Source organism: Marmota monax, unplaced genomic scaffold (genome assembly GCF_021218885.2).
Source record: "Marmota monax isolate L192 unplaced genomic scaffold, Marmota_monax_Labrador192_F-V1.1 WCK01_AAM20220418_F8-fsc00008, whole genome shotgun sequence".
Lineage (NCBI taxonomy): Eukaryota > Metazoa > Chordata > Mammalia > Rodentia > Sciuridae > Marmota > Marmota monax.
In genome coordinates this window covers 28,133,523-28,150,734 of record NW_026694432.1, presented here as the reverse complement: position 1 = coordinate 28,150,734, position 17,212 = coordinate 28,133,523, and the positions used below count along the sequence as shown (strand labels likewise).

The window sequence follows — 17,212 nt, the reverse complement described above, 5'->3', positions numbered from 1 at the left end:
CTCAAACTTGAGGGAGGAAGCTGTGGGAATTCTGATTCACAGCTGGTCAGTCAGAGGAACAGGTAAAACACTCTAAGGCTTGAGACTGGCATCTGAAGTGGAGACAGTCTTGGGGAACTGAGCCTTCAACATGTGGGATCTGACACTATCTCTAGGTAGAAGTATCAGAATTGAATTCAATTAGAGGAATCCAGCTATGTTAGTCAGCTTTTTTGTCACTTTGGCCAAGATACCTGACAAGGGCAATTTAGAGGAGGAAAAGTTTACTTTGGCTCACAAGTTTCAGAGGTTCAGTCCATGGAGGGTTGACTCCACTCCTCTGGGTCCAATGTTAGGCAGAACATCATGGTAGAAGGGTGTAGTTGAGGAGCGCTGCTCTGTTCATGGCAGCCAGATAGGAGTGGGAAGAGGGAGGAATGGGAGGAGAAATGGGGTGGGGGAGAGAGGGGGTGGGGGAAGGAAGGTGGGAGAGAGAAAAGGAGGCCCCAAGGAAGATGAACTCTTCCAGGGCATATTCCAGTGACCTACCTCCTCCAGCAGCACCCCACCTGCCTACAATTCCCACCAAGTCAGTCCATTCAAACTAGTTCTCACAGTCTGATCAATTCACCTCTAGAACATTCCTGCATTAACACAGGAGCTTCTGAGGACACCTCATATTTAAACCATAACACAGCTGGGGTACACTGCTACTGGGCTGACTGTTCTCTTGTTGGTGGGGAGAAATCCCCATGCTTTTGGAGAACACAGAGGTCTGTGTTGATGGCTATGGAATGAGCTCCCTACACACATACATAAAAACCCATTAGTTGGGGCTGAGGTTATGACTCAGTGGTAGACTGCTTGCCTAGCACAGGTGAGGCACTAGGTTTGATCCTCAGCACATTAAAACATAAATAAGTAAAATAAAGGTTAAATTCTTTAACAACAAAAAACTCCACTAGTTTTGCACTTAAGATTTGTTCATTCTACTACATGTAAAGTATGTCTTAATAGAGTATTGTTTAGGGCTGGGGTTGTGACTCAGCAGCCTAGCACTGATGAGGCCCTGGGTTCAATCCTCAGCACCACATAAAAATAAATAAGTAAAATAAAGGTATTGTGTCCAACTACAACTAAAAAATAAATATTAAAAAAAAAATAGAGCTTTCGGATCCGCCATCTGCAGTGGGACCGCCATCTGCAGTGGGACTGCCGCCTAGATGCAGATTTTCGTAAAAACCCTTACGAGGAAGACTGTTATGCTGGAGGCTGAACCCTCGGACACTATAGAAAATGTAAAAGCCAAGATCCAGGATAAGGAAGGAATTCCTCCTGATCAGCAAAGACTGATCTTTGCTGGTAAGCAACTGGAAGATGGATGTACTTTGTCTGACCACAGCATTCAGAAGGAGTCCACCCCTTATCTTATGCTGAGGCTTCATGGTGGTGCTAAGAAAAGGAAGAAGTCTTACACCACTCCCAAGAAAAATAAGCATAAGAGAAAGAAGGTTAAGTTGGCTGTCCTGAAATATTATAAGGTGGATGAAAATGGCAAAATTAGCCGCCTTCGCCCTGAGTGCCCTTCAGATGAATGTGGTGCTGGAGTTTTTATGGCCAGCCACTTTGACAGACACCATTGTGGCAAGTGTTGTCTGACTTACTGCTTCAACAAACCAGAAGACAAGTAATGTATCTGAGATACCAAAATACATGAACTAATAAAAAAAAAAAATAGAGGGGTGGGTTGTAGCTTAGTGGTAGAGAACTTGCCTAGCATGTATGAGGCACTGGGTTCAATTCTCAGCACCACATATAAATGGATAAATAAAAAATAAAGGTTCACCAATAACTAAAAAAATATTTTAAAAAATAGAGTATTGGGCTGGGGTTGTGGCTCAGCAGTAAAGCGCTCACCTGATACATGTGAGGCACTGGGTTCAATCCTCAGCGCCACATAAAAATAAATAAAATAAAGTCATTCTGTCCATCTACCACTACAAAAAAAAAAAAGATTTTTGTTTAAAAATAGAGTCATCCCACTTGAATCAAATGTATGAAATATGATATGTCAAGAGCATTGTAATGTTTTGAGCAACCAATTAAAAAAAAAAAGTAAAACACCTCAATGAGACTTAAGGTTAAAAAAAAAAAAGAGTCATGGAAGCCAGAAGGCTGAACTATATGCCATGTCCCTACTGTTGTCATTCAATGGCATCACTTGACATTTTAGCCAGGGAACAACTATTTATTAACAGAATCAAAATTCCTTGTGGGAGGTCTTCAAGAACCCATTCCTCACATAAACTGTAACTACCTTGTAATTTACCTATGTGAATCCAACAGCAAGCAATGTTTAAATCTGGGATTAGGATTTCAGAAAGTTTAGTAAAATGGAAAAAATAAGACAATAAAAGTGATAACAGGGTAAAAAAAAGCCAACAAATCAAATATAAATTCACAGCCCTTAATCACTACCATAGAGAACTGGAAAGGAGAAAATTATAAGAGCACTTGTACAAAAAGTAGAATCAAGTAAAGCATAGTTCATGAATTTATCTCACAAAGAAGAGATGAGAACAGGGCATGGTGATATATACTTATAATCTCAGTGGTTTGGGAGGCTAAGGCAGGAGGATCTTGAGTTTAAAGCCAGCCTCAGCAATTTAGAGAGGTGCTAAGCAATCAGTGAGACCCTATCTTTAAATAAACCAAAAAAAGGGCTGGGAATGTGGCTCAGTGGTTGAGTGCCCCCAGTACGAAAAAATAAATAAATAAAAATTTTAAAAGGGTAGGGAGTGTTGCTCAGTGGTTAAGCGCCCCTGGGTTCAATCCTGGTACTGAAAAAAAATAATAATAAATAGATAAATGGTATGAGAAGTAGCTAGCTTCTGAGCTTCGAAAGGACAACCTCCCAGAATTCAATTGATATCTGGAAGTCTCTTGCCTGTGCCCCCACTTGTGGTAGAAATGGGGTTCCCCTTAGTGGAATGGGCTGGCTGAGAAATAAAAGCTAGGAAAAATAGAACTATGAAAAAACCCCACAGGACACAGAAAGTAGTTTCAAAAGCAGAGCAGGACAGGCAAGCCGATCGAGCTGCTATACTCTGACAAAGTAGAGCCTTCACCTGCTTTATTTATGTTAGGAAACATCATAGGCCTTCCACAGAATGTTCTTCACCAAAAACGGTTAAAGGTGGGTTGTTCAGTTTCGAGCGGGTTTCGCCCATCTCTGCAGCTACCATGAGGTATCTTCCTAGTAGAACAGTGATAAAGGTCATGAGCACTGGGCAATCTATTTCCTGGGGAGAGCCACAGATAGTTTTCAATGCCAAACCTAAATCTCCCTGGCTACCATACCAAGAGAAGATCCTCATGAAATTCTTGGGTGGCTTCCCACAGAAGTCAATAAAAGATCCATCATAACCCTCACTCACCTAAGAAGGAGCACCCTGTAGACTCTTTACAAATCTCTTCAAAAGTCACAAAACTGGTGACTGGGGTTGTAGCTTAGTGGTAGAGCGCTTGCCTAGCATGTTGGAGGCACTGGGTTCGATTCTCAGCACCGCATATAAATAAACAAATAAAGTAAATGTCCATTGACAACAATTAAAAAATATTTTTAAAAAGTCACAAAACTGGAAAACTTGAGAAACTAGTCTGATCCTGAATATAAAGAGAATGAACAGCAAACAGAGTACCAGGCGGAGTTGATCCATGGCACAGTTGACTGTCTTATTAAGACTGTCTTAAGTAACAAGAGGGTCATTCTTTTTTAAATTTAATTTAATTTTTTAGTTGTTGTTGGACACAATACCTTTATTTTATTCATTTATTTTTTTTATGTGGTGCTGAAGATCGAACCCAGGGTCTCGCAGTGTGAGGCAAGTGCTCCACTGCTGAGCCACAATCCCAGCCCAAGAGGGTCATTCTTAAGAAAGCAGAAGTTAGTAATGTCTCAGGGATAAAAATTTTCCTGTGTTGCCCCATTTAGCATTAGCCAAGAATTTCCCTCAGAACATTAAGTTAACAATTTAGATAGCAGTAGAGGTTCACAGAGATACAAAATGAAGCTTCTTGTTGTCATAAAACATGACATGCTATTATGAGGAGATTACGTGGATACCTGAGAATAAACAGAAACTGTGCCACATGACTTGAGAATATTATTGCACAGGAAACCCAAGAGCAGCCAAAACTGCTTGTCACAATGGTAGGCAGACAGGATCACAGTGTAGACTTGAAAGCTGAGGATTCTATGGAAAGTAACTGCTTATTCTCAGTGACACTATGGACTTCTATCTCTAGTAAGGAATGGTTTAGAGGGTTTTAAGAAAGAATACAAAAGGCTCATGAGTTTGACCAAATGATGAAAAATAAAAGGATTCAGGATTTTAACCGGAATGAGAAAAAGCTAAGGATATGACATTTGGTAATCAATGCATTTGTTAATCAAGAAAGATCCAGGGGCTGGGGTTGTGGCTCAGTGGTAGAGCGCTCGCCTAGCATGTGCAAGGCCCTGGGTTCTAGCACCACAAATTTATTTATTTTTATGTGTTCTCAGCACCACATAAAAATAAATAAATTTGTTTCCAACTTAAAAAAGAAAAATCCAGCACTGGAGATTTAGGTTGCTTAGCATACATGAGGACCTGGGATCAGCTGCCAGCACAAAACTAAATAAAAGCCAAAAAAAGTTCCATAGGTAGAATTAACTGGGTCTTCTCATTCCCAAAGAAAAAAATATATTTTTTAAATGTTTATTTAGTTGTAGATGAACACAGTATCTTTATTTTTATGTAGTGCTAAGGATTGAACCCAGTGCCTCATACATGCTAGGCAAGCACTTTACCACTGAGCTAGAGCCTCAGCCCCCACAAAGAAAATATTAAAACAGTGAAATTCGCTCCCTGTTTTTAAGACAGAACAGAAGCTTGAAGTGCATTTGGAGGGCATGCACATGTCCTCTTGTTATGTGGGATAATATTTACCAGATAATAAGTATCTGCTTCTTCCTCATCACAAATTTGCATTTTCAGAACATAATAGCACATCATGATTTTTTAAAATTTAAGTGTTTAGATGTAAAACAACATTGAAAAGCAGCAGTCCCTTTGAGTACAATTATATATTATCCAAAAAATAGTCCACATCCAGCTAATTCAATGTCAATGGTGCTCACCACTGACACCAGGACCTAATCTCTTTCCAGAACACTCTCTCCTGTCAGCTGTTTTGGTTATACCTGGTCCAATTATCAGTCCAGACTCCCTGATTTTTGTAATTTCCTTTTGCTCAGCAAAAGGCAGTAGTAGGGAACCCAGGACTAGAACTAAACATTTCCACTAGATTTTTTTTTAAATGTACAATTTTTCTTTATTTTTTATTTGATTTTATTTTTAAAATATGACAGTGAAATGCATTACAATTCTTATTACACATATAGAGCACAATTTTTCATATCTTTGTATATAAATGTATGTTCACACCAATTCTCCACTAGATTTAAGGTAAAAGCCTTCATCAATGGACACAGAGACTCATGTGTATCCTTTTTAAGGTATCATTTACATTGCAAGAAAATCGATGGCATTCTAGATATATATTTTTTGACAGTTCAAGTACCACTCAGCTTTTAAGGTATTTTAGCTTTCCTATAGATATCTGATAGGAATAATCCTCTTTTCTTCCTGCCCCCAGCTCCAAAGTAAACTAGCTTTATGTAGGGGTACTCTGATTTGGAAGACAGGATTATCCTTTTATTTATTCATTTATTTTTCGGTACCAAGGATTGAACCCAGGGGTGCTTAACTACTGAGCCACATCCCAGCCCTTTTTAAAATTTTTTATTTTGAGATAAGGTCTCGCTAAGATCTCACTAAACTGCTGAGGCTGGCTGTGAATTCTCTCCGTCCTCCTGACTCAGCCTTCTGAGCTGCTGGCAGTACAGTTGTGGGCCATCACCCCCGGCACAGGATCATCCTTTTAGAGAAAAGTCCTAAAGGAACAAAATTATTTCCAATGGTGCTTCTCTGACTCTGGATAGCTAGAAAGTGGTTGATTGCATTAAGTCATAATAAAAAGTACTTTGTCTTCAGAATCTCTTTCCCTACCAAAAATTTAAAAAGGCAAATCATGTTGATATTTTAAAATTCTCTAAGCTGCAAAAGTTTCTTCAAATAACATACCTCTCTCTGCTCCTTATCATTTCTTGACTGATGATAAACATACTAATAACATAGTTTAGTTATGCACCTAAAATTCAATAGAAAGTCAAGAACCAAAGTTTTTTTTTTTTTTAAAGGAACAGGAATAAAAGGAAAAAAATTATAAATAAGAATTAAAAGGGAGAGAAAAAAGCGTAACTGTGGAGAACTCTAATAAATACTACCTCAACCAGGCAGTCAAGGTTAACATCAATAGTGATTAATTGCTGGGTGCGGTGGTGAATGCCTGTAATACTCGTGGCCCAGGAGGCTGAGGCAGGATGATCCTGAGTTCAAAGCCAACCTCAGTAACTTAGTGAGGCCCTAAGCACCTCAGTGAGACCCTGTCTCTAAATAAAATATAAAAAAGGGCTGGGGATGTGGCTTAGTGGTTAAGTGCCCTGGGTTCAATCCCCAGTGCCCCTACCCACAAAAAAGTGATTAATCTTGCTGACAATATGTACTTTTTTTTTTTTTTTTGTACTAGGGATTGAACCAAAGTGTGCTTTACCACTGAGCCCCACCCCTCATCTGTCTATTTATTTTAGGGGACTGGGGATTGAACAGAGGGTCACTTTACCACTGAGCTAAATCTCCAGCCCTTTTTATTTTTTTATTTTGAGACAGTTTCACTAAGGCTGGCCTCAAACTTGTGATCCTCCTGCCTCGGCCTTCTGAATCCCTAGGTTACAGGACATGCCACTATGCCTGGCAACAATATGTACTCTGTTACATCTGCGATCTTTCTCCCCCAAAATTCTATAACTCCAGGCTGACCATAAGAAAAACAGACAAAATCAAACTGAATTTCAGTCCACAGAACACGTGACCAGTAGTCTTCAAAACCGTCAAGATCATCAAAAGCAAAATAAGAGTTATAAACTGTCAAGCCAAAAGCAGTTGAAAGAGGAGGAGGGAAAAAAAAAACAACAAAAACCAAAAACCAAAAACAAACAAACCTAAATGTGGGGCTGGGGCTCAGAGGTAGAGCACACGCTTGGCACTTGTGAGGCACTGGGTTTGATCCTTAGCACCATATAAAAATAAAATAAAGGTATTGTATCCACCTACAACTTAAAAAAAAAAAAAAAAAAAAACCTAGGGGCTAGGGTTATGGCTCAGCGGTAGAACGCTTGCCTCGCACGTGCAAGGCCCTGGGTTCAATCCTCAGCACCACATATAAATAAATAAAATAAAGTTATAAAAGAAAAAAGAAAAAGAAAGGCTAATAAATTCTTAAAAAAAAACCTAAATATGATATATCAAGGAGGGATCTTAGAACAGAAAATGAACGTTAGGTAAAAATAAATCAGGATATCTGAATAGAGTTATGGACTGAATATTGGATCATTGTTAGTCTACTATATTAATGTAAGATGTTAACGATAGAAAAAACTGAGGAACTCTGTTCTATTATAAAAATATGAGTTTTAAAAATTGGTAATATGAAATAAATAAAACAAAAATGAAACTGCTCACCGTGTGGCGTATTGGAAAAAGCATGAATTTCAGAGACGAAACCCGAGTTCCAATCTCTGCTGCTTCACTTATTGGTTGTATGGTCCAGTAGGTAAATCACTAGGTACTTCTGTGATTCAGTTTCCTCTTCTGCCAGCCTCAGCAACTTATCGAGGCCCTAAGCAACTCAGTGAGACCATTTCTCTATATAAAATATACAAAGGGATGCCATCCTAATCAGGTTGGCATGAAGGCTAGACAGAATGTATTAAGAATCTAGGACAACCAACGCCCACCTCTAAAACCTTCTCAAGGACCAGACACATTTCTTTGGGCAGTAAGCCGATTCTCACTAATTTAGGGGCAAAAGGTAGCAACCACAAGGGCAGGGAGGTAGCATGTTCCTTCCTTAACCGTAGTCGAGGAGCCCGGTTTGGCACTTTATATACCCACTTCCTACACAGCGACAATGCTGAGTGAGATCACAGACTGCACAAGAAGGCAAAAAAGACATCACAAGATTCCAGGATTTCTTCTTCTTCTTTTTTTAATAGAACGCTTCATGAATTTGTGTGTCATCCTTGCATAGGGGCCATGCTAATCTTCTCTGTATCGTTCCAATTTTAGTATATGTGCTGCCGGAGTGAGCACAGGCTCCAGGATTTCTACATTTAGCTATATGTAGAGTCCACAGGGATTTTTTTTTTTTTTTAAATGCAGATTCATTATCCTTAACCTTATCCTTATCCTCAACCCCTGAGATTACTGAGTGAGTCTGTTACAGAGCTATGGTGTCCATTGGTTAAGTACGTTTCCAGATAATTCAGATGACTGTTATTTCTGTATTCCAGGAACAGTGAGCTTATCTCTTCCTCTTTTTAGAGAAGGGAATCAAGGCCCAGAGAATGCAGAAGTGATGAAGTTCAAAGGCACGCAATTGAGGAATGGCTAAGCCAGGAGGAAAACATGTATCTAGGTTGTGTATCTTTGTCCTTAAGCACATTTTTCTAAAACAAAGGGCCTGAACCCACAACCTAACACTTGGAATTGCATCTGCAATGGAAAGGGGAAAAAAATCTTAGGAAATAAGGTTAGATAGGAAAATGTGGTGGGAAAATCAATTGTGACCCAGGACTAGTTAAAATAGGTGACTGAGCTCTAAATCTTTATCTAACATTTGTAGACTCCACAAATATTTAGACTCTTTAACTGTGGAAAGTTTGTTCCTCTTCTGTAAATGGTTGTAAGATTATCCTTAAGATTTTTTTTTTTTTTTGTACTGGGGATTGGACCCAGGGGTGCTTAGCTACTATGACCCCACCCCTTTGTATATTTTATGTAGAGAAATGGTCTCACTGAGTTGCTTAGGGCCTCGCTAAGTTGCTGAGGCTGGCTTTGAACTCATGATCCTCCTGCTTCAGCCTCCCAAGCCACTAGGATTACAGGCTTGTGCCACCATACCTGGTGACTTACGATGATTGTATATTAGCCTTGGTTTGAATAAAGGGTAATTCATTTAAGAAACAGTGGGTTAAACATTAGTCTTTCAAAGTACCTGTTAAAAGAACTGCTTATTTGCTTTGCAGAGACTAAGCCAAAAAAATCTGATTAAGAATCAGCGTTACCTTTGTACAAATTCGAGAAGGTGAAACATTCAACTTCCTGGAACCATTTGGCAAAGACCAGAACTATGTGTACAATTATACATTTACCATCACTGGCCAGGACTGCCAATGGCTTCTGTTCTGCTCCACCCTCAATTATTTCACCTGAGTGATGCTCCAATCAGTTGAGAACCTGTATCAGCCCCACTCCCTAGCATCTGCAATTACACTTTTTCTCCTGTTCCTACAAATAAGTGAGAGTCAACCTTCCCATCTCCAGGTGACCTCCTCCCACTTCATTCTGCCTTTCTCACCACTCAAAAATACCGTTCTAGGGCTGGGCTGGGGCTCAGTGGCAGAGCACTTGCCTAGCATATGTGAGGCACGCACTGGGTTTGATCCTCAGCACCACATAAAAATAAACAAATAAAGGCATTCTGTCCATGTACAACTATGTAAAACAACAACATTGTTCTAACAATATAAACCAAGTCCTCTCTCTAAATTGTTCTTATCAGCATATCAACATCTATAAAACTTGCTGTTTTTTAAAAAATTAATCTCTCAACTATATATATCTTCTTTCACTTAGCACCAAACTTTCTGAAAAATAAATAAATAGATCAATCAATTGATTTTGGGTTTTGCAGATTACTTTTGCAGTGCTAGGGATAAACCCGGACCCTGTGCATGCTGGATAAGTGCTCTACCACTGAGCTGCACCCCCAGCCCCAAATGTGTTTTTCATAAGCTCTCCTCAATTCTTCTCTTCCCATTTTCTTAAGACTCAGATTTTCATCCTTGTCAGTCACAATATTCTATTCACAAAATTCAAGACCAATTCTCTGTCTTCACACTGCTTTGGCATGTTGGTCATATTCTCCTCTCCTGGAAGCACTTTCCAAGTGCAGCACCTCCCAGTGCCTTTCTCTTGTGTTCTTCTACTGCGCAGGTGCTACTTTTCTAGTCCCCTGCACTGCAAGTGGTTCCTGACCTCTTCCCTTCACTCACTCCCTTGCTCACCTCACCTCACCTGCTCTCACGGCTTTAACTCCACCTCTGCTCAGTGATGGCTCTATGGCTCTCTCTAACCAGTGGGCCTCCCCTGGACTCCAGGTAGCCGCAAGTCCTCCTGGCAACCTCCTGGACGTCCTAGTAGGCACCTCAAACTTCACCTATTTCAAACAGAATTTCTCATTTTTTTTCTGCCCCTTCCCAACCCTGACCACTCAGCCTTCCCCATCTTATCTGACAGCAACTACACCCTTTCAAATGCCCAGGCCCAAAACTAAAAGAGTTATTCCAACTCCCCTCCTTCACACTGCACATCCAAACCATGCCAATTCCTTTGGCTCTATCGTATTTATCCGATTCTTTTTAACCCCTCCCCCCTCACTAAACAGCTCTAGGGATCGAACCCAAGGGTGCTCTGCCACTGAGTTACATCTCCAATCTTTTTTATTTTTAAATTTTGAGACAGGATCCTACTAAATTGCCCAGGTTGTCCTCAATTTTGTAATCCTCCTTCCTCAGCCTCCCACGTAACTGGGATTACTGGAGTGTGCCACCATGCCTGGCTCCCTTCAGCTCTAATCTTTCGGCCAACACCTCATCCAAGTTGCTACCCTTTCTCATCTAGATTATTGCTACCACTTCTTAAGCCTTCTCCATCTACGTAATTATTACAGAGTATGGTGGCACACGCCTGTAATCACAGCTACTCAGGAGACTGAGGCAGAAGGATCACAAATTTAAGGCCAGCATAGGCAATTTAGGAAGACCCTGTCTCAAAATAAAATTTACAAAGACCTAGAGAGGGAGGGAGGTCAGTGGTAGTGTTTGCCTAGCAAGCACATAGTCCTGCATTCAATCCCTAGTATAGGAAAGAAGGAAAAAGAAACATAAGGGTTTATTCACTTTTAATATAAAAATCCAACTGAAATCCATCCCCTTCTCTTTTAATCTCTTAACATTATGCTAGTGGAAGCCATCATTTCTCTTACCTGCACTTTTTTGATACTGGGGATTGAACCCGGGGTGCTCTCTCACTGAGCTATATTCACAGCCCTTACTTAGATTTGATTTTGAGACAGGGTCTTGCCAAGTTGCCCAGGATGGCCTCAAACTTGCAATTAATCCTCAGCCTCCCAAGTAGCTGGGTTTAAAGCATGCTCCACTGTACCCACAGGCTTACCTGTACTTGTTTTGAAAGCTTCCTATTTGTTCTCTCTGCTTTACTTTCTTGCCTCCCTTCATTTCCTAAAGAACAACAAGTATTTTTAAAAAGTGTAAACTAAATCACTGTACTTCTCTCTTTAGAATCTCAAAGATTGTCAGGATGAACCCAACTAATATGTGTAACTACAAAGCTCTATAAAGCTCCTGCCTACATTCCAACTCCATCTGTACCACTCTGCAAATCACTTATTATGCTACATATACAAAAATCCGCTTTCAGGTCTTCTAACATGTCCTATTCTCTGCTGCCCTGGATCTTTGTGCTATTCTACTTACCTCTACTCCTTGGCCATTAGGTTTTAGTCAAAAATCTCCTTTTTTTTTTTTTTTTTGTGGTGCTAGGGATTGAACCCAGGGCCTTGTGCATGCAAGCACTCGACCAACTGAGCTATATCCCAAATACAAAAATCCAAAAATCTCCCCTTCTTATTCTGTATTTTGTTCCCTTTTTCCTTTGTAATTTCTAATTATTTGCTTACTTGCTTTTTGTTTCTTTACTGTTACATTATGGCTCCATGAGGAGTACTTCTCACTGGAATGGACTGAGACGCATTAGTTGAAGGTCTTTTAGCTTGAAGAGCTGTCATCCCCAAAGTCATCACCATCCTACCTCTAGATGGAGTACTTCTATCATTTCATAGCTGAAAGCCAGGAGGAGACACCTCATCAGAACCTAACCTGGCTGGCACCCTGATCTCGGACTTTCAACTGAAAAGGCAAGATCCAAAACTGCAAGAAATAGATTCCTTGTTTAAGGCCCTAGTCTATGATGTTTTGTAATGGCAGCCTGAGCTAAGATACCGATCCAGGTGAAAAGGCTCCAGGCTCCTTTGCAATATAACCAAAGGCACCCCAAAAAAGATATCTGATGGCTGGGTATGGTGGTACATTCTTATAATCCCAGGCCCTCAGAAGCTGATGCAAGTTCAAGGCTAGGCTAGGCAACTCAGACCCTGTCTCAAATAAAATTAACATAAAAAGAAAGAAAGAAAGAAAGAAAAAATGAAGGCATCAAATGCAGGTGCAGTCTGTATCAAGACTCTGCTGTCGATGTGGTGAATAACATTTATTGATTTCCGTATATTGAACCATCCTTGCATTCCAGGAATGAATCCTACTTGATCATGGTGCACAATTTTTTTGATGTGTTTTTTGTATCCGATTCGCCAGAATTTTATTGAGGATTTTTGCATCTAGGTTCATTAGAGAAATTGGTCTGTAGATTTCTTTCTTTGAAGTGTCTTTGTCTGGTTTCGGAATCAGGGTGATGTTGGCCTCATAGAATGAATTTGGAAGAGCTCCCTCTTTTTCTATTTCCTGAAATAACTTGAAAAGTATTGGTATTAATTCTTCTTTAAAGGTTTTGTAAAACTCCGCTGTATACCCATACGGTCCTGGGCTTTTCTTGGTTGGTAGTCTTTTGATTGCTTCTTCTATTTCATCCATTGATATTGGTCTGTTCAAATTGTGTGTATCCTCCTGACTCAGTCTAGGCAAATCATATGACTTAAGAAATTTATCGATGTCTTCACTATCTTCTATTTTATTGGAATATAGGGTTTCAAAATAATTTCTAATTGTCTTCTGTATTTCTGTAGCGTCTGTTGTGATATTGCCTTTTTCATCCCGTATGTTAGTAATTTGAGTTCTCTCTCTTCTACTCTTCGTTAGCATGGCTAAGGGTCTGTCGATCTTATTTATTTTCTCGAAGAACCAACTTTTAGCTTTGTCAATTTTTTCAAGTTTCTTTTGTTTCAATTTCGTTGATTTCCGCTCTGATTTTAATTATTTCTTGCCTTCTGCTACATTTGCTGTTGTTTTGCTCTTCCTTTTCTAGGGCTTTGAGATGAAGTGTAAGCTCATTTATTTGTTGGTTTTTTCTTTTTTAGAGGAATGACCTCCAGGCAATGAATTTCCCTCTTAAAACTGCTTTCATTGTGTCCCATAGATTCTGATATGTTGTGTCTGTATTTTCATTTATCTCTAAGAATTTTTTGATTTCCTCCTTTATGTCTTCTGTAACCCATTGATCATTTAGTAACATATTGTTTATTTTCCATGTGATGTAGGATTTTTCCCTCCTTCTTTTATCATTGATTTCCAGTTTCCTTCCATTATGATCAGATAAAATGCATGGTATTATCTCCACCCCTTTATATTTACTGAGGGTTGCCCTATGGTATAATATATGGTCTATTTTTGAGAAGGATCCATGTGCTGCTGAGAAAAAAGTATATCCACTTGATGATGGTTGATATATTCTATATATGTCAGTTAAGTCTAGGTTATTGATTGTGTTATTGAGTTCTATAGTTATTTACCACATCAATAGACTTAAAGATAAGAACCATATGATCATCTCGATAGACGCAGAAAAAGCACTCGACAAAGTACAGCATCCTTTTATGTTCAAAACACTAGAAAAACTAGGGATAACAGGAACTTACCTTAACATTGTAAAAGCTATCTATGCTAAGCCTCAGGCTAGCATCATTCTGAATGGAGAAAAATTGAAGGCATTCCCTCTAAAATCTGGAACAAGACAGGGATGCCCTCTCTCACCACTTCTATTCAATATAGTTCTCGAAATACTGGCCAGAGCAATTAGACAGACGAAAGAAATTAAAGGCATAAAAACAGGAAAAGAAGAACTTAAATTATCACTATTTGCAGATGATATGATTCTATACCTAGAAGACCCAAAAGGGTCTACAAAGAAACTACTAGAGCTAATAAATGAATTCAGCAAAGTGGCAGGATATAAAATCAACATGCATAAATCAAAGGCATTCCTGTTCATCAGCGACAAAACTTCTGAAATGGAAATGAGGAAAAACACTCCATTCACAATATCCTCAAAAAAAAAAAAAATAAAATACTTGGGAATCAACCTAACAAAAGAGGTGAAAGATTTATACAATGAAAACTACAGAACCCTAAAGAGAGAAATAGAAGAAGATCTTAGAAGATGGAAAAACATACCCTGTTCATGGATAGGCAGAACTAACATCATCAAAATGGCGATATTACCATAGCACAAGAGTTAACAACAAGAATCAACAAATGGGACTTACTTAAACTAAAAAGTTTTTTCTCAGCAAGAGAAACAATAAGAGAGGTAAATAGGGAGCCTACATCCTGGGAACAAATTTTTACTCCTCACACTTCAGATAGAGCCCTAATATCCAGAGTATACAAAGAACTCAAAAAATTAAGCAATAAGAAAACAAATAACCCAATCAACAAATGGGCCAAGGACCTGAACAGACAATTCTCAGAGGAGGACATACAATCAATCAACAAATACATGAAAAAAAAGCTCACCATCTCTAGCAGTCAGAGAAATGCAAATCAAAACCACCCTAAGATACCATCTCACTCCAGTAAGATTGGCAGCCATTATGAAGTCAAACAACAAGTGCTGGCGAGGATGTGGGGAAAAGGGTACACTTGTACATTGCTGGTGGGACTGCAAATTGGTGCGGCCAATTTGGAAAGCAGTCTGGAGATTCCTTGGAAAACTGGGAATGGAACCACCATTTGACCCAGCTATTCCCCTTCTTGAACTATTCCCTAAAGACCTTAAAAAGAGCGTATTATAGGGATACTGCTACAACGATGTTCATAGCAGCACAATTCACAATAGCTAGACTGTGGAACCAACCCAGATGCCCTTCAATAGATGAATGGATAAAAAAAATGTGGCATTTATACACAATGGAGTATTACTCTGCAATAAAAAATGACAAAATCATGGAATCTGCAGGGAAATGGATGGCACTAGAGCAGATTATGCTAAGTGAAGCTAGCCAATCCCTAAAAAACAAATGCCAAATGTCATCTTTGATATAAGGAGAGCAACTAAGAACAGAATAGGGAGGAAAAGCATGAGAAGATCACCATTAAACAGGGATGAGAGGGGGGAGGGAAAGAGAGAGAGGGGAAATTGCATGGTAAAGGAAGGAGACCCTCACTGTTATACAAAATTACATATAAGAGGAAGTGAGGGGAAAGGGGGAAAAAAACAAGGGAGAGAAATGAATTACAGTAGATGGGTTAGAGAGAGAAGATGGGAGTGGAGGGGAGGGAAGGGGAAGGGGGATAGTAGAAGATAGGAAGGGCAGCAGAATACAACATACACTAGTACGGCAGTATGTAAAAAAGTGGATGTGTAACCAATGTGAATCTGCAATCTGTATCCGGGGTAAAAATGGGAGTTCATAATCCGTTTGAATCAAATGTATGAAATATGATATGTCAAGAGCTTTGTAATGTTTTGAACAACTAATAAAAAAATAAAATAAAATAAAAATAAAATTAAAAAAAGACTCTGCTATCAACCACAAGGGCCCTACTTGATGGAAGGACAGACACTCTTACTTCTCCAACAACTACATTTTTGAAGACAGAATACTGTTAGAGCTACTATCGCTGCTTGCACACACCCGAACACTATGAGACGCCCCTTCAACTGTGACCAAAAGGAGAGAGTAACACCCTCCCCTCGCCAACCTGCAACTCTCTGCCTCTGAGCTCTGTGCAAGTCAGGAGCACCAGACACATGGACAACTGTTTTAATCAGACACCCTGAGGTCTCAGTTAGGAAGTGATTCTGGTTGGAACTCAGAACAGAAACATTCCTCCAGGCAATCTTCCCATGGGATTTCTGTCTAAGTGAGAATCTCACAGGACTCTTTATTAAACCATTGTTTCTGTAAAGCAAACATTTCAAAAAGTTCAGTTCCTCCACTGCTGGACTTAGGCTTTAATTGTGGATTAGGGTGAGGCAACAGCTAGATTCTTTGAGAGACTGTAAGAAAATAAAACATTTGAGAACTTACATATTTTAAAAAGAGGACATTCTAAATGTTCTATATAGAAACTGAATTACCAAACCAGTTACTTCTCCAACACTTTTCTACCAAGGGAATTTCAAAGTGTCGCCTTTAAACACTGATTTTAAAAACAAAAACAAAAACAAAACAACACAAAAACCTCCTAGGCTAGGATGTCCCTCAGGGGCAGAGCACTTGCCTAGAACACACAAGGGCTTTGGGTTCTAACCCCAGTACTGAAAATCAAACAAACAACAAGAAAAACACAAACAAAAACAACAACCCCCCAACACAAAAAAAGCCCCCTGTCCGTCTTACAGAGAAAAATAACAAGTAGTATCAGTCTATGAAGGTTCTAGAACTCCATTTTCACAAGAGAGGGTTACATCCATGCCTAATTACCAAAGGCACAAAGCTTGGTTCAAACCAGAGAAAGGCAGTATTATTATTTTGTGACTGGAGCAATCAAAGCCGCTCTCAAGTGCAGGCTGGACAAAACACCAAGTACAGTGACAACAAGAGGCTTCAGCTAATAAGAGCTACACTGCAGAATCAGGACTCCAAACACTGATACTGCACAAAGGACTAGAAAAGCAGACCCTCTGAAGTATGAAATTTTGAGGGCCAATACAACAGTGCTAACCTTCAAAGTTTCTGTAAGATTACCATTTCCTCATATTTTCAATAATCTTAATACAGATCTTCGGCACAAAACCCAGCTCCACCCAGTAAGTATCCTGTCCCTGTCCTCCTCCTCTATTTGTCTACCACACAGAGAAGGAACAGGAGAGTTCAGCTTTAGGACAGCAAAATGCTTCTTTTAAGTAGTTTTAAAACTTATCCTACATTCACTGTGAACACAAAAACATAACTGGCCTTCCCAGCCCACTTG

At 39.5% G+C, this 17,212-nt stretch overlaps 2 protein-coding genes and 1 non-coding gene across 6 annotated transcripts in view; 1 reads left to right on the top strand and 2 right to left on the bottom strand.

The window, feature by feature from the left end:
- Window positions 1-17,212, bottom strand: part of Fbxo42 (F-box protein 42) — a 91,202-nt gene that overhangs the window by 23,298 nt on the left and 50,692 nt on the right. The window lies entirely within an intron of this gene.
- On the top strand, window positions 1,200-1,705 carry LOC124109771 (ubiquitin-ribosomal protein eS31 fusion protein-like). Its single transcript, XM_046468525.2, has one exon. The coding sequence runs from the start codon at window positions 1,203-1,205 to the stop codon at window positions 1,668-1,670; it is 468 nt and encodes a 155-aa protein (XP_046324481.1). The 5' UTR covers window positions 1,200-1,202; the 3' UTR covers window positions 1,671-1,705.
- On the bottom strand, window positions 8,188-8,294 carry LOC124075420 (U6 spliceosomal RNA). The gene has a single exon (XR_006846038.1). It is a non-coding gene; the product is annotated as a U6 spliceosomal RNA (small nuclear RNA).

What these genes read in the sequence shown, in the direction of transcription:
- LOC124109771 (XM_046468525.2), top strand. Translation starts at nt 1,203, where the DNA reads ATGCAGATTTTCGTAAAAACCCTTACGAGGAAGACTGTTATGCTGGAG.